At 27.4% G+C, this 25,686-nt stretch overlaps 2 protein-coding genes across 2 annotated transcripts; one reads left to right on the forward strand and one right to left on the reverse strand.

Moving 5' to 3' along the window:
• Positions 1 to 1,449: 1,449 nt before the first annotated feature.
• Positions 1,450 to 25,114, reverse strand: xit (ALG6/ALG8 family glucosyltransferase xit). Its single transcript, XM_016074783.3, has 12 exons — positions 24,850 to 25,114; positions 21,251 to 21,329; positions 20,560 to 20,753; positions 19,437 to 19,617; positions 19,230 to 19,347; positions 19,025 to 19,128; positions 18,144 to 18,264; positions 14,458 to 14,594; positions 13,229 to 13,368; positions 11,548 to 11,645; positions 6,142 to 6,214; positions 1,450 to 1,841 (listed from the first exon to the last, which is right to left on the reverse strand). The coding sequence occupies exons 1-12, from the start codon at positions 24,918 to 24,920 to the stop codon at positions 1,598 to 1,600; spliced, it is 1,560 nt and encodes a 519-aa protein (XP_015930269.1). The 5' UTR covers positions 24,921 to 25,114; the 3' UTR covers positions 1,450 to 1,597.
• LOC122270164 (uncharacterized) lies at positions 6,262 to 10,684 on the forward strand. Its single transcript, XM_087149365.1, has 2 exons — positions 6,262 to 6,297; positions 7,902 to 10,684. The coding sequence occupies exons 1-2, from the start codon at positions 6,262 to 6,264 to the stop codon at positions 10,665 to 10,667; spliced, it is 2,802 nt and encodes a 933-aa protein (XP_087005491.1). The 3' UTR covers positions 10,668 to 10,684.
• Positions 25,115 to 25,686: the final 572 nt, after the last annotated feature.

Raw genomic sequence — 25,686 nt, forward strand, 5'->3', positions numbered from 1 at the left:
TATAAGTATGTATATTATGGTTGACAGTACTATCTTGTTTTGAAAAATAAATCCTAATAATGAAACACTTGTGTTTCAATATGTTATGCACCACATTTTTCCATTTTAAGAAAAAGAACCATACTTTTAATGAGATACAAGGCATAAATGGGTTAATATGAATCTCTAAATGTCAACGGATAGACAGATGTTGACATATATTTTTGACGATTATTTTATATTTATAATAAGAATGAAGATAAAAATTTTAAAAGAATAAACTGCTTAATAATAAATTAATCATTCATATAACAAATAATAGTACCTTTTTAAACTTGCCAATTGAAATAAAAAAAATTCTTATAAGAATGAGTTAACAAAATGCAAAATATCTTTTATTAAATTTAAACGCTTCAAAGAAACATTTCGTCATAAAAATAAACTAGTAAAATCATTATAGGTCCAAATGAATTATTATTGTTTGAATTTTAATGCTAACTATTCGATTTTTGATAATTCATGTTATTAATTTCTTTTCGTTAAATTGAATTTAGCACATTTTACAATTTTGAACAAATGATTTGCAAAATATAAATAAACAGAAAAATAAGTATATTTTTCATTTTCTTGTTCCCTTAGCAATCTAGGAAACTTCCAAGACAATATTGCTAATTTTGTCATAAAAATTAAGATTTTTTATGAGGTGCAAAAGTTTGAATTATAATGACACAAATTATTACTGTGCAGTATGCCTTACTTAAAGAAATATAATTGATCCCATCCAACTGTTGTCAAACCAATTAGTTATTCTATATATTACATAGGAGATGCATTAGTCAGATCTCAAATATAATTCTACAAATAAATCTTAAAGCTTTATACATTATAACATTTTCTAAAAGTTTAAGTGAACTTGCATATTTTCTATTAAAATTTAATTGATCATTATATTTAGTGCTATTGATGGAACATCATAACTCTACTTAAAATTGAAATTAAGAAATAATACTAAAAAATATTCAAAAGTTATTTTATTTTTTACCAAACAAGGATTATTTTAACACACATTTACTTGCAAATTTCTCAGATTTTTTTTCTTCCTAGACAATAAAAATTGTTATAATATGCTAAACATTCAAAATGAGAATTAACTGTAACTAATGAGTGAACCCCTTAACCACAGCTCACTACTTGACATATATTTAGAGCAAAATGTGAAAGTTAAGACTCCTATTCAAATTATTAAATTTTTTTATTCAGACAGGAAACAAAAATTTCATTCAAGTTGGTGATAAAAATTTTTTTAAGAAGAGAGACTTATTTCAGTATTTCCTTTCTATGTTATTAAATAGTGGAGGACAATAAAATATAATTATTTCAGTGAAGAAATAAGGTGTTGTTTTATCCCTATAAGTTAATTATCTGTTTTGTTAATTAATGCCAACTGTATATTAAAACATTAAACTACAATACAAAAATCATGCACTTTTTTAATCAAAAAGATATTGCATAACAATATACAAAAGCTGCGTATTAACAATGTAAAAATTATATTAAATTGATGACATAAATTTGTAAGCACCACATCAAATGATTGATTGTATATGTTTATAATAACTTATTTCTTTTTCACTTTAAACATATTTGTACTTTGTATTGGCAAAATCAGAAAGCAGTACTTAATCCAAATATAAAGAACTCCAAGAGCACAGTAAGTAGATATTAGCATAAGAGGTAAAAATGGAAGTTTCGTTTCCAAATTGCTTAATTTTGAACCAAAACTGTAGAATAGTTGAAGCAAAACCAAACCACCTAGATATGATAGTTCTACCTTGGAAAGAAGAGAGTGTTGCTGTTTAAAGCTGAAATAGATTGAAAAAATATTGAGAACTTCAAATAGAATATAATTTGAAAGGCAAAACTCATTAATTTCTATTTGTAAAATGCATAAAGCTCCCAACTATCACGTCTAACATGGCTTATGGGTAGGAAGAATAAGACTAGTTCCACTATCTATCTCCTCTTCCATAATATTAAAACATGTGTTACACATTTTAAGATAAATGATAAATACAAAAATAATCAATGTAATAAACTACATAAATGTGAAAAATTATGAGTAAAAATAGGGTTTAATTAAAAATACATACCAGACAATTTTGAATAACGGCAATATAAAATATGCATATATTTTTAATTTCAAATGTTACAATTAGATTTTTTAAAAATTCAGACGTAATCAACTTTATATTTAAGCTAAATAATAACCCTGATGACATTAATTAAATAATATAAGATGAAAGAACAGTAACAATTAGACTTACATTCAAATTAGCATTAATCATCAATGATAAGCACAAGATAATAAGCAGCCTATACATTAATTGGAAAAATTGAAGTTTGATATAACTTCTGCCAAAATTGGTAAAAGAAAAAGTAAATTTTAAACTTAATGTGCATAAGACTTGTTGATATTCTTGCAGGGGGAGAACAAAATAATGGAAACACTTCTAGACTAATACATTTTTAAAACTTTTAGAGGTTTATGGGACTGACAATGAATAAGAAACTGAAAATAATGTTTTTGAGCACCCTATGCTAAAAAATGTAGTAATAGATTTGTAACTTGTGCCAGTTATTGTGTGGTTATTACAGTAGAGTCTCGAAAGTTCGAGTCTCAGAAGTCCGAGGTTCCGCTTAATTCGAGGTGCCAAATTTCCCCCCTAGCAACCAAAAGCGTAGCAAAGGTACTCCTATAAGTAGCCCTATTCTTCAGGAAAAAGCTGTGTCTTTCAGAAATCAGTTCAAAGAAAGAGAAGAAGATTTCGCAGCAAGCGTTGGTTGGTTAGACAGTTGGAAAAAACGATATGGTGTACGTCAACTAAATATTTGCGGTGAAATACTCTCGGCAGATACGTCAGCTGTGCAGGCATTTCAAAAACGGATTGAAGACATATTGACGGAAAAGCTCACACCTGACCAGTTATATAACTGTGACGAAACAGGTTTGAACTTTAAGATGTTGCCCTCAAAATCCCTTGCTTCAAAAGAGGAAAATTCAGCTCCAGGTCACAAAAAACGGAAGGAATGATTAACCATTTTAGCAAGCGCCAATGCATCTGGAAATCATAAAATGAAACCGACTGTGATTGGGAAATCTGCCAAACCTAGAGCCTTAAAAAACATCACTAAAGAAGCCTTACTAGTACATTACCCAAATCATAAAAATGCATGGATCAAACAATGGTTTTCAGAACATTTTGTTCCAGAAACACGGAAGGCATTGAGAAAAAAAAATTTGCCTTGCAAAGCAATTTTGTTTTTAGATAACGCTCCATCTCATCCCTTAAAACATGTAGAACAGCAAACTGAAGCCACCCCTGCAGATGTTTTGCTTTTGAAGCGTTGGCTGACTATCGCATCAACAAAGAGAAGTAATGTACTGAAGCAACAAAAAATTGACAATTTTTTTAAATTGTAAAGAATCTTTTACGTCATTATACTAAAGAATAAAGGATTTTAAGGTAATATGATCATTTTATTTAATTTCATTTGTAGTTATTAAAAATTTTCTACTTTTTCGGAAAATCCGAGTTTTCAGTAATCTGAGGTAGTGTCAGCCCCAATTACCTCGGATTTTCGAGACTCTACTGTATATGCAATAATTACACAAAATATCATTAGCCTAGCTTAAATATTTATGGAGATTTGGACATCTTTTAAAAAATACTAATTTTTTTGCTATAACTTTAAAAATATTCAATAAAATTTTTAAAAAAATTAGAGCAATTTAAAATTTATTATAAAATTTTGCTTTACAATTTAGAGGGAAAAAAATCTTTAAAGCTGTGTAAGATATGAGTAGTTAAAATAGTATGGTGCAGAAGAAATTAAATAAATTTCTTCTTAATTTTGTAGTGTTATATTTAGCAACTAATGAAAAATGTCCAATTTTCTAAGTACTTTTTGTGCTTTTTAAAAGCATGCTTAAAATAACGAAGGGTTTTCCACATATTTCATTTTGTACTGTTAAACAAGATTTATTAAAAATGACACCGGCAAGTGTTGTACTTTAAAAATACTTTTATGGGGATCATCCCCATAAAAAATTTTTTTCGCCTGTTTTCTTTCCTCAATAAATCACATTTCGGTGTAAGGACGTTTATTGTAAGATATTATCAGTTATTAAATTCTGTCTTATGATACAAAATAATAATTGTAGAAAATCTCTTATCATTTTGAGCTTTCTTTTAAAAAGTACAAAAACTTTGAAAATTGCTTAAAACTTTTCATGTGTAGTGATATTCAAATCGGACTTTTTCATTAGTCGCTAAATATGATTCACATCAAAAGTAAGAAAAAAATTTTCTTAAATTTTTTCTTGCACATGCGCAGTATATATAAAAAAAACCTTAATAACTCATATCTTGCGCAGTTTTTAACAAATTTTTCTCAAATTTTAAGGCACAAGTTTTGTAATTTATTTTAAATTGCTCTGAAAATTTTGTTTAATTTCATTGAATATTTTTAAAGTTATAGGCAAAAAAATAAGACAAAAAAAAATTGTTTTTATAAAATTGTCCACATCTCCATAAATACTTAAGCTAGGTTTACGAAATGTTTTGTAATTATTGCATATAGTAACCAAAATAACTGTCATAAGTTAGAAATCTATTGCTACATTTTTTGGCATAGGGTGTTCAAAAAACATTATTTTCCATTTGTAATTTATTGACGGTTCATCAAACCTCTAAAAGCTTTAAAATTCATTTATATGTATGATAAATCGCATGATCTAAACACTTCTGAAGTTATGAAATGCTCTTAGTATTGTGTGAGTTAGGCGCGCCTGTCTTGGCAAGTGGTGTTATTTGGTGATGAGATGAGAGTTGGATCCGAGAACTGGAAATGGAAACGCTGCTTTTGAACGTTCTCTCGCGCGAAATCAATTTTTATATTATTTTGTGTTTTGACTGTTTATTATATTTGTTTGTGTTGTGGAAATATGAGAAGATTTAATAAATAATGGTTATTTCCAACCTGGAATACTTATTTGCAACACATTACAGCAGTGTTCCTCAACCCTACGGTACCGGTCCGTAGATCAAATGATGCCGGGCCGCCCATTTCATTGAAATTGATTTTAAATTCCTAGGTTTACACCCCAAATTAAAAATATCTGTGTTCCTTTAAAATTTTAGCAATAACAGCAACCAAAACAAAGCAACGGAATTAACTGGACATAAGCAACACACTTCGGGTGTCATTGTCTCCAATTACCCCCAGATGGAGCGGTCTCAGTGCAAAGAAACAAGCTCAGGGTTCTCATTGATTTAACGTTCTAGTAAGTTAAAACGTTAAATCATTTTATATTTATTTTTTGGTGTAACTGTATTTTACTTTGAAGGCTTGTTTAAATACAATTAAATTAAAATTTATACATCAAAATAATCTAAAATATAAACAGTCAACGCCCCCCCCCCAGTGGGCCGTGCTAAAATTATAAAACGTGGACAGGTCCGTGGTGATAAAAAGGTTGGGGAACACTGCATTACAGTATTTCTGGAGAAATATGAAAAAATGTATTAGTATGGAAGTGTTTCCATTATTTTGTCCACATATGTTCGTATTGTAATTAAGCCTCAAATTAGCATGAAGAATTAGAAACAGGCTATAATTTATATAAAATTAATTAAAAAATAGTTTTTGTTAAATTTATAATAAACTTAGGTAAGTTCTTGATTTTGTAATTGTTCTCAACGTAATAGATTTTACATTAATGGAAAAAAAGAATACTAAAATACAGATCTTTTTTAATCACAAGATTACAGGGGAAAGAAATGACCATTCATTGGCTCCATAGCACATATTGATGAGTTCCCCTGCTTTATGTCTACTATGTAAAAATTAACTGGAAAAAGAAGTATGGGAAATTAGTATTTATGCAAATTAAGCCCTGACCAGTAGGAGTTAAAACATACAGAAGACCACTTTAACATTTCTTCCTCCTCCATATCCCACTTTAAGATTTACAAATGGAAGCATCTATTAAAACTCACTTTTTACAAGGCTGGATAGTTAGTAACCTACTTTATTAACATAAATTTTGTGAACTCTCGATAAATTAGCCCATTCATTTTTAATTTTAAAATTGATACTTACTTATGCAATTGGCCAAGACTTGAAAACATGTAAACAGCATGTAGCAAAAGAAGGAAGACTTTTAGAAGTGTTTCTGAAAAATAATAATCTCAGATTACAAAATTACAGACAACATTTGCTATGACAGTAGACTCCTCGCGATCTATGTATATGCGTGTATGTTACATGGCAGAGAAAAATTTTAACTTTTAATGCCTTTAGATTGATATTTTTTCAAAGATAATATAATAATTTTAAAAAAAAATATTTGCTACTTCAAAATTTAAAAAATGGTTGATAGTTTCAATCGAACACATTTCAATAAATCAAATGAAATAAAAACATCCCAAAATATTAATTGGTTACCTAATAGGTAAGGAAATTATGTTCAAATAAATATCCATAGGTTTTTTAAACTGTAGCGTGAACATACAAAATGTCACCTAAAATGCGGTGGTTTGAATTGTAGCCTCAGGACTGATGCTTTCAGGCAAAGTTAGAGAGAATATAGTTTCAATAGTAGTCACAAAAATAAATAATATTTGTAGCAATTAGCGACCAGTTACCAACACTTTCAGTTCTTTTATAAAAGAATTTAATTAAAGCAACACACAAAAATCACTACTTAACATTAATAGAAAAATATATGAAAGAATAAAATAAAAAAATACTAATCTCGGGCGGAAAAAGTTATCTTTATGCTTAAATTCTGAAAATCAAACTGATATTATGTTGAAAAGTTTTTTCATTAAAAACTAGGGTGGCGCTACTCCTTAAAGCTTAGCTTATAGTTGGCTTAAAGGCTGTTTAATTACAGATTAATTTTTAAGAATGATTTATTTTAATGCTGTAAATAGCATTTCTGTTCACAAATTACAGCAATTCAGATTCTCAATTAGAGTGCCATAATTTTCTCTGTCCTGAGGGAACACAATCATTTTCACTGGATCTAAAGTAAAATATTTTTTAAAGCTTAATAATTAAAATTTCAATTACATCAATTATATTCTATTTACGAAAACAAAGTTTCCTTTTGCATTTTATAAGAAAGATGGAATTTTAAGCATTCTTGTTCCTGAATTTAATAAAGTTAAAGGGGAAAAAAAATTAAAATAAGAATTTTTTAACATTTCTTTCTAATAAAAATATTTCATAAGAAAATAATATTTATAAATACACAAATATTATTTTTATTTACAGTATATCGTAAATTTACAAGTAAGGTATTATGCATAAAGATTAAAAAAAAAGAAATAAACATAAAAATCCTTAAACACACTACTTTTCTGTTAAATTTTTTCTCCACTTGTTTAAATATCATTTGCATAACCTGTCAGATTTATATTTAGTAGTTGAAATCACAAATTGTCATTGATTTTATTAAACTATATGAACAGGTATAGTTAGATCTTTATGGTTTTTGTTAAACATTACTTACATTATCTTCTAACAACATTAATGGATTTAAAATTTAAAGTAATTTTTTTTAAAGGAATTGTTTTTTTTAGTTTTATACAAAGTTTACTTAAAATTTAGTTAATCCCAAACAAAAGGGGTAAAACTACAACAATAAACTGAAAATAAACTTAGTCACACTAATATCATAGCATCATTTTTCATAGCTAAATATGCACAACACCTTATCATATCATGCATAACAACTAATAATATTATAGAATTAATAGAATATATATAGAATTAATTGAATAGCTTGTATTATTCTAATTACACTATAATAGAATAGCTCGTTGAATTATTCTAAATATAATTCATTAATAAAGAAACAGCTAATCATTAATAAAGAAACAGCGAAGAGTCTTTTGGAATGGGAACCAATCAGTGAAAGAATTTTAAGAGCACGATTTTATTCAAAATATATTAAACTATCAATTATTCAAGTGTATGCACCAACGAATGATGCTGATGAGGAGGAAAAGGAGACATTTTATGATCAACTACAATGTGTTTTAAATCGAGTTCCAAAACATGACATGATAATTCTTATGGGAGACCTTAATGCTAAGGTTGGAAAACGGATTAGTGATGATGAAACCTCCATGGGAAACGAATCACCGGGTGAGAGGAACGAAAATGGAGAACTGTTTGTTTCCCTGTGCGAACTAAATAGTTTAAACATAGGTGGGAGTAGATTCAAGCATAGAGAGATACATAAATGTACATGGACCTCACCAGACGGAAGAACAAAGAATCAAATAGATCATATTGCAATTAATAACAAGTTCAGGAGCTCACTAAGAGACGTAAGAGCGATGAGAGGTGCCGACGTTGGATCAGATCACTACTTGATTCTTGCAATATTAAAACTAAAATTAAGAAAATCACCAAAGAAGACGGGACATAAAAGAATAAGCTATGACATTGCTAAGTTAAAAGCCAAAGAGTGCAGACAAGAATTTTCAATCGAGTTGAAAAACAGATTTGAGCTGTTAAAGGAAGAAGAAAATCATGGCAACACTAAGCAATCAGAAAATGAGGTAAAAGAAAAAGTTGAAGAGACTTGGGAACATATCAAAAACATTTATTGCGACGTAGCAGAAAAAGTGTTGGGTGAAAAGAAAGGAAAGAAAAGCAAAGAATGGATTACGGGTGAAACATTAATACTAATTGAAAGCAGAAGGAAAAAGAAAATACAGATGGAAACTACAAAGTCTGAAAGATTATTTAATCGGTATAGACAGCAGTATAGTCAAATTGATAGAGAAGTAAAAAAGTCGGCCAGAAAAGACAAAAGGAAATATTTCACAGACCTTGCCAATGAGGCTCAAGATGCAGCGCAAAAAGGACAAATAAGTACCTTCTATCAGAAAGTGAAACAAATAAAAGGAAATAAACGAAATTCGCAATGTGCAGTACGAGACAAAAACAATAAGTTACTTACTACGGATAAGAGGATCGAAGAAAGATGGAGAGAATATTTTGAAGATACGCTTAACGCACACCATGTTGAAAATTCTGAGCAACTCCCAAATGTTACATTAAATGTAGCATCTACTGTAGATTTTTCTTTGGAAGATATCTCGCTGGATGAGGTACAGAGTGCCCTGAGGGCCACAAAACCAAAGAAGGCTGCAGGGAGAGACGGAATCGTGGCAGAGATGCTTAAGGCAGATTTTGAAACCGCTACAAGACAGTTGCAAAAGCTCTTCAATGAAATCTGGAGAAATGAAAGAATACCAGAACAATGGAAAGAAGCAGTAATAGTGAAAATTCCCAAGAAAGGCGATCTAACAAAATGCGAAAATTGGAGGGGCATTAGCCTACTTTCCATACCAGGAAAAATATTTGGAAGAATAGTTTTGAATAGACTAAAACATGAAATTTATGGAATTTTAAGAGAAGAACAGGCAGGTTTCCGCAGTGGAAGTGGAACAATGCAGCAAATCTTCACACTTAGAAATATCATTGAGCAAAGCTTAGAATTTAACACCTCTTTATATTTAAACTTTATTGATTTCAGTAAAGCCTTTGATTCAGTTAAGAGAGAGAAATTATGGGAAATTTTATCACTTTATAATATACCAGAAAAATATATTAACATAATCAAAGATATGTATGATAACAGCAAAGCATGTATAGAAGTAAATGGAGAATTAACTGAATTCTTTTTAGTAAAAACTGGCGTGAGACAGGGATGTGTTTTATCGGGATTTTTATTTATACTGGTGATAGACTGGATTATGCGAAACAGCTTGAAAGATGAAAAAAGAGGAATAAGGTGGAATTTCACAACTACTTTAGAAGACCTTGATTTTGCTGATGACATCGTACTTATTTCATCCAAATGTACAGACCTTCAACTTAAAACAGACAAATTCAACAAATATTCAAATAGTGTAGGTTTATTCATGAACAAGAAGAAAACTAAAGTAATGAGAATAAATCAAAAGAAAAATGACAAAATTAAAATCGAAAATCACGAAATAGATGACATAGAATCATTTAGCTATTTAGGTTCTATTGTAGATAAAAAAGGTGGAAGTAGCGAAGATATTAGACAGAGAATAATCAAAGCAAGAACATGTTTTAAGGGATTACATAAATTTTGGAGAGAGTCAAATATTGAAATAAAGACAAAAATAGTTGTTTACAAAGCTATTGTTAGAGCAGTACTATTATATGGCGCAGAAACCTGGAAACAGACTAAGATCGAAATACAAAAATTAGAAACCTTTCAAAACAAATGTTTAAGATTTATTTTTAAAATTTTCTGGCCTTACAAAGTATCAAATCAAAATCTATTAAAGAAAGCTAAAATAAAAACAATCGAAGATGAAATTAAAAAACGAAGATGGAGCTGGCTCGGACATATCCTTAGAATGCCCAAAGAAAAAATTTCATCTGTTGCGCTTACATGGGCCCCTGATGGTAAGAGAACAAGAGGAAGACCCAGACTTACCATCCAGCGCATGTTTTTGGGCGAATTAAAAGAATGTGGAATATCTGGCTGGGAGGAAGCAAGATCTATTGCTAAAGACAGGAGGCGTTGGAGGGATATGCTGGAGGCCTTAAGTGCCCAAGGCACGTAGAGGATAAGTAAGTAAGTAAGTAATTATATTCTATTTACGAAAACAAAGTTTCCTTTTGCATTTTATAAGAAAGATGGAATTTTAAGCATTCTTGTTCCTGAATTTAATAAAGTTAAAGGGGAAAAAAAATTAAAATAAGAATTTTTTAACATTTCTTTCTAATAAAAATATTTCATAAGAAAATAATATTTATAAATACACAAATATTATTTTTATTTACAGTATATCGTAAATTTACAAGTAAGGTATTATGCATAAAGATTAAAAAAAAAGAAATAAACATAAAAATCCTTAAACACACTACTTTTCTGTTAAATTTTTTCTCCACTTGTTTAAATATCATTTGCATAACCTGTCAGATTTATATTTAGTAGTTGAAATCACAAATTGTCATTGATTTTATTAAACTATATGAACAGGTATAGTTAGATCTTTATGGTTTTTGTTAAACATTACTTACATTATCTTCTAACAACATTAATGGATTTAAAATTTAAAGTAATTTTTTTTAAAGGAATTGTTTTTTTTAGTTTTATACAAAGTTTACTTAAAATTTAGTTAATCCCAAACAAAAGGGGTAAAACTACAACAATAAACTGAAAATAAACTTAGTCACACTAATATCATAGCATCATTTTTCATAGCTAAATATGCACAACACCTTATCATATCATGCATAACAACTAATAATATTATAGAATTAATAGAATATATATAGAATTAATTGAATAGCTTGTATTATTCTAATTACACTATAATAGAATAGCTCGTTGAATTATTCTAAATATACTATAATAGAGCAAGCTATTTTATTTCAGAAAAAAAAAAGTTTTTAACAATTTTATGCCATAAATGAGACATATGGAGAAAAAAAATTTACCTCCTTCTTCATGAAGCAATGGAAAAAGGGAGAAATGACCAAGTATTGACAGGAAGGCATAAATTCCAACTTCTTCTTTGTGCAAAACAGCACTAATTCTGAAATTATATTTTTAAAAAAATCCTAAGAACATTTGATATTTTAAATCAGGACTATAGAACTGTTAAGTGTTTGCGGGTCAAATGTGACAAAAAAAAATTGCAAATCACAAATGAACTAAGAAACATTATTTTTTCCTATTTACAGAGATTTGATCTAAGTTTTAAAAGCTTCTAGAGATTTTTTGAAAATTTAGTCAAAAATTTATAAAATATTTTTCTTAACTATGCTAATATTTTAAAATAAAAATGATTATTTCCAAAAATCAGTTTTAGCTGTTAAAAGCACCATTTCATTTATTATCTTGGAATTTTATTAAAAAAAAATACAAAATATAAAACTTAAGTGCAACAGATTACTACAATGATATACAAACTGTTCAAATTTAAAGTATGAATAAAGTGTTAATTGAAATATTTACAAAATTAAATGTGCTTGGCATTATAAGTATTTTACAAACATTTTATTAAAAGAAACTTTGCAATATACACTACACTATAACAGTTGAAGAGACACTTATAGTTTTTGACATTCTTTTTCAATTTCTCAAAAAATAGTTAGAAGAATATTTGATAACTTTTGTTAAGAAATTGCACAAGACATATAGCATTTAAAGAAGTTTTTTCATACCATGCATACGTAAAAAAATATGTAAATTTTTTTTCTTCATAATTTTGTTGTGAATCATATTTGGAAACTAGAGAAAAAAGTCCAATTTAGATATCTTGAAAATTTAAAAAACTTCAAATAGTTTTTGTAAATTTTGAAAGAAAGCTCTCAAAGGTAAAGAGTTATCCACAAATCTTATTCTGTATCACAAAACAAAATTTAATAACAAATAATACCTTACAATAGAATCCAGTACAATAAAATGTGCTGATATAACGAAAAAGAAACATGTGAAAGAAAATAAACTTTCATAGGGGATGATCTCTCATTATGCTGGTGTTATTTTTTAATAAATTTTGTTTAACAGAATAGAAAACCATTTACAATCAGAAATTTCTTTCACAATTTAAAAATACTACTTAGAATATTGCTGGAAACTTTTAAAGTGTTCAAGATGTTAAAATTGGACTCTTTTTATAAATTACCAAATACGATTCACAAAAAAATAATGAAAGTCTTTTTTTTAAAATTTTTTGCTCATGAGTAATTTTTAAAATTTTTTTTCCAAATTTCAAAATTATATTTCTGTTATCAATTAAAAATTGCTCCAAAAATTTTGTCTAATTTTATTGAATATTTTTTAACGTTATAGCAAAAAAGGAGTAAGACAAAAATTTAGTTTTTTACAAAAATGACTGTATGTTCATATGTGTTTAAGCTAGGCTTTCAAAATATTATGTAATTGTTACATTGTATATAATAATCAAAGTAATAGATACAAGTTACAAATTTATTGCTATATTTTCAGACATAGAGTGTTCAGAAATACATTTTTAATTTGCAATTTAATATCAGTCACAACTGAAAGTGTCTCTTCATTGTAGGGCACAATATAGTATTCTAATGTAGTTAGCTAATTTTAATTTTAATATTTATAAGATAAAGTTAAAAGAATAGTTTTTATTTAACTTACGTTAATGGCAAAATTATTAAGAGAATTGCTTTTTCATGTACATGATATCCAAACAAAAAAGTGCCAAATGAACACAAAATAATACTGTTTAGGAAGACCTTAGGAGTTCCGGGTTTCTTCCAAACCAACCAAATCATGGGCTAAGTAAATTAAAAGCATATATAGTTTATCGATTTTACTAAATAAAAAATTCATTTAATTTAAAATATTAAAAACTTAAACTAATATAATAGTAGCTTGAAAACATTTTTATTATTTATTAACATTTAAATTATTTAATGTGAAAAAAAATCATATTTTAAAGTCAAATAATTTGCAAATTCAGCAATTAAATAAAGCACTGCAACAGACAGGTGCATGTCTCATTATCAGTCTATAACAAGTACTTTAATTAGATATAAGACATAGATGTCATTCTGTATCTTTGCATGGATGAAGGTATTCTTTATAGTACTAGCAAATATGGTCTATCTGCATTAAATATACATTTAATTCTTTAATTTATCCTTATTTCTTAACATGTTGTTCTTAACATATATTAACTATATATTTATCTCTATTAACTTATATGCTGTTCTGAATGTGTACCTTATTTAACATCTCAGTTCTATTTGTTTTTCAGAAATTTAATAGGCTTTTAATATAAATGTATAGAAGGAAAAACTTACAAGTAGATTAATTATGGCAAAAATCTGTAAAATTTTAAATTAATTAGACATTTGATATCAAATGTTATGATTTTATAAGATTTTATTGGCTGAGAAAAACTATAATATTTTAACAGATATTAAAAGAAATCATTTTTTAATATTTTTCAGAAAATTAATGCATTTGTGAAGCTGGATGAAAAAAGAATTTACTTTAGGTGCTTGATGGTAAAAACATTAAAATAAATCTTATTTTAAGGGCATAGTTGCCAATTTATACTATACTGTTGCTACAAAGGCAAGTTTTTGTCATTGACTCTACAAGTGACAAAAACTTGTGATAATGTGACAACCTTATGATCAACAATGTGAGATTATCAAAATTGATAATTTCAAATGACAAATTGAGTAATTCACAGAAGAGAAAGCTATAAGGCATGGCTAATTTTTTGCAACCTGTTTAATAATCTATTTCAATTTAAGAACTAAAATCTTGAATATATAGCCTTTAAATTTTTTAATTTATTTTTCCACATAAAAAGCATTGTCAGAAGTGAAAGAATAATTGAAAAACAGACTTACAAGTAAAGAAATGAGTGTAAAAACCAAAGAAATGTTTGAGGATATGGTCGGAAGAATTGCGTGTTCACATTCTTGTACTAATCCTTTTGTAGAACAAGTTTGAAGCTCTTTAGGAGAATATATCTTTAAACGGTATGCTTAAAAATAGTAAATATACAACAACAATTAAACATTGTTAGTAAAAAAAATATAAACATTACATTTAAAAAAAATATGTGTGCTATTCAGTCTTAGCGAATAAAATCTCATACTTATAAGATCAAAAATTAAATAAAGTAAAACACATAAATTAAATGCGATATTTAAGCTTGTGAAGATCTTTTTGCACAACTAGCCACATTTTTTGTGAATTTTAATATTTTAATCCGTGATGAAGTTTTTAGGTTTGAAGAAAGACAAAATTTATTTTAAACGAAATACTAGTGTGTATAGATTAATTTTTTCTTCAATAAAACATCAAAGTAAACTTATAACATAGTAGATGTTCTGTATGCAACAGCATGTAATACACAACACATAAAAATTAATTAAAGTAAAATATGTAGATTAACTGTGGCAAAAAATGTAAATTTTTGAGAAGCAATTTTAAAACTATTATAATTTTACTAGCAAAAATTGTTTTTAAGTTAAAACAACTTTCCAATCAGTTCACAAGAACAATTTGAAATATTTTTAAGGTTTCTTATTTCTAAATATTAAAAAATACAAAATATGACTTAAATGGGTACATGGGGGTTCAAAATCTGTTAAGTTTTGATAAGCCATAATACATGAAATAAATAATATAAATTCTGCTGCTTGTACGATGTCTCATCAATAAATTAATATTTAAAAAAATATATAATGAGGCTATAAATCAATTCTACACAAGGGTTTTACAACATGCCTGAGTAATTGCAGTCTGCTTAACTTTGAACTTTTTCCTCACTGAATGGTGAATATCAACATATAGAGAACATAGGTTTGCAAACCAAACTAACTGGAGAACCCTGCTTAAAAGCAAAAACAATTGACAATTTTTTGCCCTTCACATAAAACTTTACTTGTTGCTAAGACATGCTCATCTTTAATTTTCTTAAGGCATGTAAACAGTCGACCCTACTTAAGCTGGTTACAACATATGTATAATTCAATTAGTTACTTAAGGTAACTGTAATAATCAAGCTACACCTTTAATAATTCCGTTGAAACCGAATTAATAAAAAACTAATTCTTATATTCTTCATATCCTTATATAATCTAAAATTAATCTTATTATCTTCTTATTATAATTATAATTCTTACAATAAACTTATAATATTTTCTCCGAATATTCCTCCAGCTGCGACATTAGCAGTTTGGAGCTGTCGCAACTTGGATTTTTATACCTTATATTTTTTCTTAAATTTTATTATATATATATATATATATATATATACAGTCAGTTCGCTATAACTCGAAGTACAATAACTCGAATATTACTATAACTCGATTTTTTTATGAGGTTCCGACCCTTTTATCTTCAATTTCATGTTAATTATTCTCGATTACTCGAATTTTACTCCCTTTAACTCGATTTTTTTGGGATTTTTTGAAGCAAGAAAAAAAACCTAGGAGCTGATATCTTGTCCCTTCCTTTGCAACACACACACAATGCCGCACTCTTCATGGAGAAGCTAAAGCTGTCCCTCTTGAAGTATGTGAATGAAACGTTACCAAATTTACTTCAAGGATACAGTTAAAATGATGTTTTCAATATTGATGAAATGGGTTTATTTTTTAAATGTCTTCCAAATAAGACTATGATGTTTAAGGATGAAAACTGCTCAGGGGGTAAAATGAGCCAGGAACGTTTGACTGTCCTAGTTGGAGGAAATGCGTCTGGGACAGAGAAATTGCCCTTACTTGCTATCGGAAAATACCGAAATCCCCTGATGTTTCAAGAATATAAAAACGTATCCTTTGGTTTACAAGTCTAACAAAAAGTTTTGGATGACATCAGTATTATATGAAGACTATGTAAGAAAATTGGATCAGAAATTCTTCGCTAAGAAAAGAAAACTGACACTCTTTATGGATAAATGCACAGCGCATAATGATCTACCAAATTTGAAAGCAGTAAACTTGCAGTTTCTCCCGCCAAACACAACAGCAAAGTTGCAGCCGATGGACCAGGGTATCATAAAGTGCTTCAAACAGTCTTATCGTAAATGGCTTGTCAGAAAAATGATTAATAAGCATTAATTAAATAATCCGACAATATTTTGAAAGTCCAAAACCGAAACTAACGGTAAGTCGAACTTGCGATATGTCGAAATTTTTCGTCAGTCCCATCAGATTCGAGTTATCGCGAATTCACTGTATATATATATATATATATATATATATATATATATATATATATATATATATATATATATATAAATCTCAACACATTTATTTCCTTTATATTTCTACTTCTTACTCCATATTTTTTCCCTTTAACTCTGTTGCTATGTTTAAGAAAAATGGTCACCCTAGTTTTACTGAAACAATTTAAGGAAAAATAGAGCATAATGAAAATCATTCAAAAACATTTAGATTTAAATACAACACAAATGAGGACAACAGTCACCATGCTTTGTAAATTAGCATTATTTCCTGCATTTTCTAATTACTGTGGTTTTAAAATTGGAAAGTTTCTTATCATGTACCATCAGAAAAGAAGAGTGGCGAATGCTTCTCAAATACCAATAGACAGGCAAATAACCTTTTCCCTTTTATGTACAAATTCTTTTTTGTTAGCTTACACAGTATTATTCAAACAAATGATTCTAGCATAGATAGTAGACCTGAGAATTCAAATTCCGAGTTAGTAGCCAGTGGCTGGTAGACTCTAATAACTAAGTAGCCACTTTTCCCTAAATGCTAATGAGTCGGTGACCGATATTGATAGGTCCTTTCTATTTAATATTCACTTCTTGCAAACTTTTTTTTACTTGTATTAAATTATATATTTTTTTCAAAAAATTACTAATAGAAATAATTTACGGATATAAAAAGTTAATTCAATAATAAAAATATGAGAAAAAATTTAGTTTAAAATATCGAATTTAGCTAAACATACTTAAATATTTGGGCAGACGAAATACATTAAATGTATACATTACAACTTTGAAATATGTAAATTGTTTAAGAATTCCCCTTTTGCATGAATCTTTCCATCACAAATTGACAGATTCTGAAGAATCAAATCAATAATTTGAATGGAGGCATTGAACATTTTAATGAAAATTCTGTCTTTCTGAGCTTTTCTGCATTGATGTACTTATATCATTTAAAGATTTCCAGAAAAAAGTGACTGGTTGTGTATTTAATTGAAGTCGCCACTTTAAAAATAAATTTTTTAGAGTTTTTTTTGTTTTGTTGCGAGTGGCTATTTTCAAGTCTAATAGATAGGCAATGATCTATGGTGAAAGTTTTACTTTAAGAAGATGGTTGCTTGTTTCGCTGTTATGAGATTAGATGATTATATTACATCCTAACATTTCATTCATACCATCGCTTCAAAATTAATTCTCATTATCATTTCGTAATTTGATTGAAAAAGATTCAATATAAATATACACTAGCAATCAATGTATACACATAAATGTAGCAATGCAATAACATTAAAAAACATCAATAAGAATAATATTTCAAGCAAACTATAAAATAATTAGCTTTACCAATAAAGCTGAGGATCCGATCAGCAAAGTTATACAAGGCCCAAACATTAGGAGCCCAATAGGAATGAGTTAATCCTCGCTGCACAGGAAATAATCTTGAAAGAACTTGGTTGAGTTGTCCCTTGATTAAAGGATTAAACAGTTTTGTGAGTTTTTAATTTATAACAAAATCATTTTCATTACAAATTATGTTCATTAAATTTAATAAGGTTGAAAACAAAAAACAAAAAATTATTTACAAAATATGACACAGGTTATAAACAATTGATACAGAAACTAAAATTTCACTGAAATAAAAGGTAGTACTAAACTAAAAGGTAGGCCTTAATAAAAAGGTACTAAAAGGCTTAAAGAGTTAGAAAAGGTAAGAGTTATTAAAAGGCTCACGTTTGCCCTTTTAATAACTCTCTAATTTTTGTTATGTTTCAGTTTATCTTTCTGTTATTAATCCTTCATATTACTTTTAAAATATTGGTGGGAAAAATTGGTCAATAAATTTACGAAGCAGGAATTTTCCTTTATACTATATTTTATATTATACTTTAAACTAAACAAAAGATTGAAAAAGATTTAAAATTTAATACAATAATGCGAAATTTTAAAATTAAAGAAATAGGAGTTAAAATCAGGTTAAATTGCATATTATACTGAATTAACCATGTTTGAATTACAAAAAGTTCATTATGCATGCATATTGAAATTAACACATTTATTTTAGTTCAAATACACTAAAAAAAATGAAATTTAGTCTTTTTTCAATATAACATATTATCAACCAATATATTTTATATTTAAACAAAATATATTAAAAGTGCACAAGCATAATGTTTCTTTTTCTAAAAAATAAAAAGCTTTAAGAGGTAAAAATTAAAATGTAATACCAAGTAAATGAAAGGACCAAATGAAACAAGTACAGTAGCAATTCCTACAGCACCCAGTTTTAAAAATCTTTCCACAGAAAATGAGTTTAAATCAAAAAATTTACCTAAAAATTAAAAACAAAGCAAATATTATAAAATATGGCATTATTATTCATTTAAAGTTGCCTTAAAATAATGCAAATTTAGAAACAGCAATGTTACTAACCATTTTTAAAACAATAATTCTTCAAGAGGAATACAAAATATGCAGGAGCCAGATATAAGTATATATGTTTTAAGTTCAGAAGCACAGAAAACCAAAAGGCAGATCTAACATAATTTCCCTAAAAATGATAAGCGAAGTAAATATACATCCTTTTTTAAGAAAAATATTAAAGGGTTTCAAAATGTATTAAAAACAATTGCTTTGTACCTGAAGCATATCGGCAATAGATAAAAATAAAAACCCGTTCAAAAAGCCATTATATTGAAAATGAATGTGATCCACAAGTAGAAGACCAGGATTCCAAAGTAACAACATAGCAAGTATTACTTCAGCTGATAACCAAGGATCTTTATCCTTGCCTTTTTTAGATTTTATCAACTGAAAAATTCTAAAAATAAAGCAATGTTAGGCACAGGAAACATCAGTAGCACAATTATACAAAAGTTTATGGGAGTTAATTTCAGATGTTCATAACTAATATATTATACTATATTTTTGACAATCAGAGCTTGGAAGAAAAATTTTATTAAAAATTGATTTTAGCTTTGATAAATGCACAGCACATTATATCAACATCATTCAATATTCAACATCATTTGTATGAAGTAATGGCAAACACAAGATTTACTTTAGGAAAGATATGAATGTTTTATTAGTCATTTTATGTTCTTAAATTTATATCTAATGATAAGACAATAAATATAAATCAATAATGAATACTAATCAAAAAAATAATAATAAATAAGGAATAAGTATAGTTCATATAATTCAAAATAAAATACAAATACACAAATTAACTAATAAATTTTTTATATAAACAAAGAATTTTTTGAAAATAAAAACTATTAAATCTCACACAGAATCTAAATTTATTAAATATGCCCTTCTTAATTAATATATTGAATTTCAATTGAGAACACAACACCAATTTATTGTATTAATCTGAACTATAAAATTAAAACAGCAAAGAATTTCTTTCCTTTAAAAATGATCTTAAATTTTATTTAGGTAATGAGACGGGTGAAAAACAATTTATCTAAGTTACTTTATAATGATAAAAATTGAACTTAAAATCTGATAAAAGTAAAGCAACCTAATCATACACCAACTACATTATTTGAATATTGAATCTTAATTACATAAATTATTATTGCTTATTTAAAACCAGTAGATACATCTTATATGGTGCAACAGCAAAATATACTAACAAAAAAAAGTAATATTTTACATCTCTATAACTAACATAATTATATTCCTAAAATCAAAAACTGACAGAAAAAATTACAATTATTTTAAAATCAGAATTAAAAGAACTGAATAATATGCAAACCTATTAACTCCATAGCAGTATACAATATCAGATATTATCACAGAGAGCCGCATGAAAAATACAGTTTGCAAGCTGGAGTAGTTCAAATTAGAAATTTTCAGCATGTTTGCATCAAAATATTTAGCTGCAAATGCAAGGAGATATTCAAACCAGGCAAAAAAAGGTGGGTAATCTAAAGTCCATTGAGATGTTTCCTAAAAATATCAATGGAACAAAAAATAGTTAGTATATAAATCAAACTTCACAAGGCAATCAAAAATATATTTCAGTAGCTACTTATAGAAGTAGTTTAAATTTTAAAAAGAATGAAATTTTGTATAGTATAAAAAAAGTCATAAGTTTTTAAATTACTCTTTTAGAAAAATTACCATTTTCATATTAATTTAGTTTTACACAGAATTTAAAAAAAAAATATTTTTTAAAAGTGCTGGACGAAATCTTAATTTTCTGAAAAAAGTATGTACACTTACATATACAGAAATTATGAGTACTTCCGTTATTTTTAGTTTACTGAACATATTCCAGTTTTAAAAAAATGAATACATAGTTAACAATTGCACACAGAAAAAATAGTTATTTGATAAAATATAGTTTATATTCGGTTTAAATAAATGTGTCATTGTAGTTAAAAAAAAACTGAAAATTAATTAGCAAAATTAGTAAGTAAAAAAAAAAAAATGTGACCACAAACCTCCAAATACCACTCCTTAAAAGGTTTCTCAAAAGTTATGGCCATCCAGTTACGGTGTACTTCAAAATCTGTAGATTTACTGAAAATGTAAAAATTTTAATTTATAAAATTTCATGCGTTTATAAACATATTTGAGAATATCTTCGTTTTCCCAACAAATGGAATTTTTCTTAAAGAACATAAAATGTATAAGTGGTTAATGAGGAAATTAAATAACAGTTTCAAAGAAAAAAAAATCTGAATTCATTCATAAATAAAAATAGCTTTAATCAATATTTTGGAGGCAAGTTAATTCTGTAATATACTTGTTCTTTAGGTTTTCTAGTATCACTGATAAACCACTTACAAAAAGAAATTGACTTTGCAAAATAAGAAGAAGGAAAATATAACACAAGAAAAATCTTACTGACAAAAATAAGTAAACCTTAAATTATCAGTCTTTTAATTCTAGTGAAAGGATCCTAAAGGGGGACCAAAAGTTTATATTGCAGAAAAAAATAAAAAATAGTTACAGAATTTTTTTTTTTTACTGTTTAAAAGATGTCGTTATTTATGCAAAATCGCTCTGTTGTTACTCTTTGGGTAGCATCATAGCAAGCTTGCAAAGTCTTCCGAAATCATTTGATGGATGTTTTGTTGAAAGTTAAAATGAAAGAACGAGCTACATTGAAAACACTACAATAATACTGGATGGCACGTTTTTTCAAGCTAGGTGTAAAAATCAGTCAGGAATAGTTAACCAGAAGTCTTATGACGAATTTTATCCCTCAGCAGTTAGCTTTACACAGTCAACCATCCACACCTTGGTGATGTCCCTGTAGAATAATTATCTCCAATCTATGGATTGAACTGTTACATGCTGTTAAGAATTTAATCTATAACTGATAAAAGTTCATTTTTTTTGTAATTTTAATTTTCAAAATAAAATTATTTAACAGCTCAAAAAATAATATTAACAAGTAAGAACTTTTTATTTATTTATTTTTGACAATATCTTCTGAACATATTTAATTATCAAAAGTCTTGTTGGAAAACTCAGAGTTGCTGGATTTCAGGCAGGCCAAAAAAAGCAGGTCAGCTTTCAGTTTAAACAAGTTAAAATTAAAAAAGCCTGCTTTTATCAGAACTAATATTTTTCATAAACTGTAATAATATGAAAAGGATATAGAACTATTAATTAATTACTATATTGATGTAATTGAATGTTAAGAACAATTTCGAACAGCAACCTTGCAGTTTCGAAACAGTTTGAAGCAATAGTTTTAACTTTGAAAACGCTAAGAGCAATAGTTTTAAACCATTTAGAAGGACATTTAGAAATAAACTAAATTAATGCAGCTTAAGTATATGAATAATACTAAACTAACTATAATTACTAAATATTTAACTTTTTAAACGGAATATAATAATTATTTGAAACAAATTATGAACAGTTTTATAGAAAATGTCTAATTTATAGAAGATTTAATACAATTTAAAAATTAATTATTTTGAATCAATTTAACGCATAGTTAGGATTAATTAAAATTCGACTGAAATAGGTTTAAAACAATTTCACACAAATATCGCTGGTTCAAAACTAAAATGACACTTCTGCACTCACTTCTCATGTTATTTGACTGAGAAGTGAGAGCAGAAGTGTTGTTTTAGTTTTGAACCAGCGATATGTCTGGTTTAAAAGCAAATTATTTACAGTAATAACGTCATTAAAATTAACAATATTTTATCAATTTATGAAGTGATCCATGCTTTTAAGAGAAAGAAAAATTAATACCATAATTTTTTTAAATTTTATTATTTTACTAAATAGACACCAATAAAATTTATTTGAATGTTAATTTAATTGCATGTTAATTTGAATAATAAAACATACAATATTAACCCCTTAATGATAAGGTTAATTTTCAAGAAAAAGGTCATAAAAGTGCTATTTTTTTTATCCCTGAAAATTATATGAAAATATGTGTATAAACAATATATATATACTTCATTTTTAATTTTTGATTTATTTTTAGCTTGAAATTTTAAAAAATTAAATTTTTAGGAAAGGTCAACATTACAACAAGGGTCACTATGACTTAATGTTGGTTTTTCAGCAAGCAAGGAAAATTTTAAAAATATGTGTTTTCAACATTAAAAAAGAATTTTATTAAACTTACGCATAACATAAATTAAGATTAGTAATTTTTTCTTGTGTGATAAATTTCAAAGCATGAGATACAGAGGCCAACGTAACAACCTGGACAGTATACAGCGTTTCCTTTCTACATCTCTTCCACAATCACCTTAATAATATCCTGGTACTGTCATCTGGTGTGTAAAATGAGAAATAAAATGTTTTCCAGGCAAAAGAAACGAATTAGCCTAATTCTTACTGGCACGTTACTACTGAACACTCCAGCCCGGAAATATCACGGGAGCGAGAAATAGAGAGCGAAACCTCACCCCGTCATTTTCACGGGAGCGAGAAGGAAGGGGTTAAAAAGTTAATAAAAACTGGCTTTTAAAAATAAAAGCCAGTCCTTTTTTAAAAAAACAGACGGTCTGGTTTTTTTTCAGAAAAGTGCCATTTTTTCGCAAAAGTATAAGATATAAGTCTGCTCATCAAATTAACGTACACAGAACTAGATGAAACATTACAGAATAGAAACAGAGCAAATTGTTAGCCACCTATTGACAAGCCCGCTGCTTATAAATATTTTTTATTGCATTGTACAACAATTGGGCATCGGTACTTGATGATTTTAATTAGCTCGAACATTTACCATTATTGAATTATTCGCCATTAGAGAGACACAAAGCTAGCAAGTATTTTATTGAGAAAAATCATTCCATATCACATTTAGGTATAAATTATTCATTATTAGATTTCGATGCAAAGCAAGAAAATATTTGGAAAGACTACTGTATCAGTATGTATGCAAAGTAATTGCAAAGTTTTGAGAAAATAAATAATAACTTCACAAAAGTGGACCAACTCAAAAGCTGTAACTCATAGCCATCCTCCAATCAAGCCACAAAATATTTTTTTTTCAATTTTTGTAAACTAAAAAAGTTGCTTGTATCTTGGTAAAGGCAGTAGGCATGTACAGATACAGAAATATGCCCAAATATTTATAAAGAAAATAGTCATTCAATGTTACAATCTGATATTAATTACTCAAAACCACATTTGTTACTAATGAATCTGTTTGAACGAACATATTTAAAGCGCAAATGAAAAAAATTCGTTACGCTATGGTGCTGTGATTAAATACTGTCATCAAAAGCAATAAATAGGCTTAAAAAAAAGTTTGACAACATTTTTTTAAATCTGTCATTGAAAATATGATATAATGTAACGTGACATTGATTCCTGTTATCAGGAATTTCTATGTTAGTGATTACATTTAAGAACAACCGGAAAAAGTTCATTCCTTTATAGAGCTATAATGAAATCAGAAAGGATGATAAATCAGTTATACTTTTTTTGACAGTTTTCTTTCATTAAAATATATCAAAATAATCAGTGTTGTTTTTTTTAAGAGAATAGCTTTAATTTATTGTTGATTAGTTATTTTGAATAAGATAAAAAAATAAACATAATATAATAAACTTACTAAAGTGGTAAAAACAGTAACTTAAGGCAGGAAACAGCAATAAAAGATATGAGACAATCGTTTATAAACATGACAAACAAAATAAAAGAATAATTGACACAATAGAAAAATATTGTTAAATTAAAGAGCAAATAATTTATTCGTGTTATTTAAATATAAGATTCAAAACATATTTGCCGCACACAGCGAAAAAATATCTTTAAAAAACAAAACCGTTCATCTAAACAAAATTGAGAAGCTTCTTTCTTCTCTGTTTTTCGTACTTAAATTTTATTTACCTGCTTATGCTAACTTGTTGGAAGTTCTACCATGAGCAGAAATTTTCTCAATGCTCATTCTCACTGTATGTAAAAAAAACGCTTACGAAAAAACCGCATGCGAGTCAAAAACTGATTGATTGGCGAGTTTTTCGAGAGTGATTATTTTTCAATAATCAGGTTATTACAGTGTGAACAATCCCTTAAAAGAAGGTAAAATAGCCATAAATAAAATTTACACAGTGTTATAAAAAAGATTTTAAATGTAAATAGACTCCTTTTCCAAATTACAGTACAATATTTTTAAAAAAGTCTATTTTAATATTATCATTTCGTTCTGTGTTTCAAAATTCACGTTCAGCTTAAAAACTGTTTTTTAAATCAAATACAATTGTGGCGTAACTACCACTACAATTCGCGATCGCAACGCTCGAGTACGCCGTCTAGCGGGAGCCTGTAAATATCGGACATTAATTTATCACGTTTTCATTTAGTTCCATCAAAGTCATTGACTGAATCAGACGCCATTTTTTAGCAGCAAATAAGAAACAAAATTTCCCTAAGGAAAAGGCCGAAGAAC

Source organism: Parasteatoda tepidariorum, chromosome 8, assembly GCF_982258835.1.
Source record: "Parasteatoda tepidariorum strain Cologne lab strain chromosome 8, Ptep-v5.0, whole genome shotgun sequence".
Lineage (NCBI taxonomy): Eukaryota > Metazoa > Arthropoda > Arachnida > Araneae > Theridiidae > Parasteatoda > Parasteatoda tepidariorum.

What these genes read in the sequence shown, in the direction of transcription:
- LOC122270164 (XM_087149365.1), top strand. Translation starts at nt 6,262, where the DNA reads ATGACAGTAGACTCCTCGCGATCTATGTATATGCGT. An exon ending in CGCGATCTATGTATATGCGT is followed by an intron (nt 6,298 to 7,901) that starts GTATGTTACATG and finishes TCATTAATAAAG; the next exon opens with AAACAGCTAATCATTAATAA.
- xit (XM_016074783.3), bottom strand. Translation starts at nt 24,920, where the DNA reads ATGTTTATAAACGATTGTCTCATATCTTTTATTGCTGTTTCCTGCCTT. An exon ending in TACTGCTATGGAGTTAATAG is followed by an intron (nt 19,618 to 20,559) that starts GTTTGCATATTA and finishes CTTTATTTTTAG; the next exon opens with AATTTTTCAGTTGATAAAAT. An exon ending in ATTGCTTCATGAAGAAGGAG is followed by an intron (nt 6,215 to 11,547) that starts GTAAATTTTTTT and finishes ATTATTTTTCAG; the next exon opens with AAACACTTCTAAAAGTCTTC.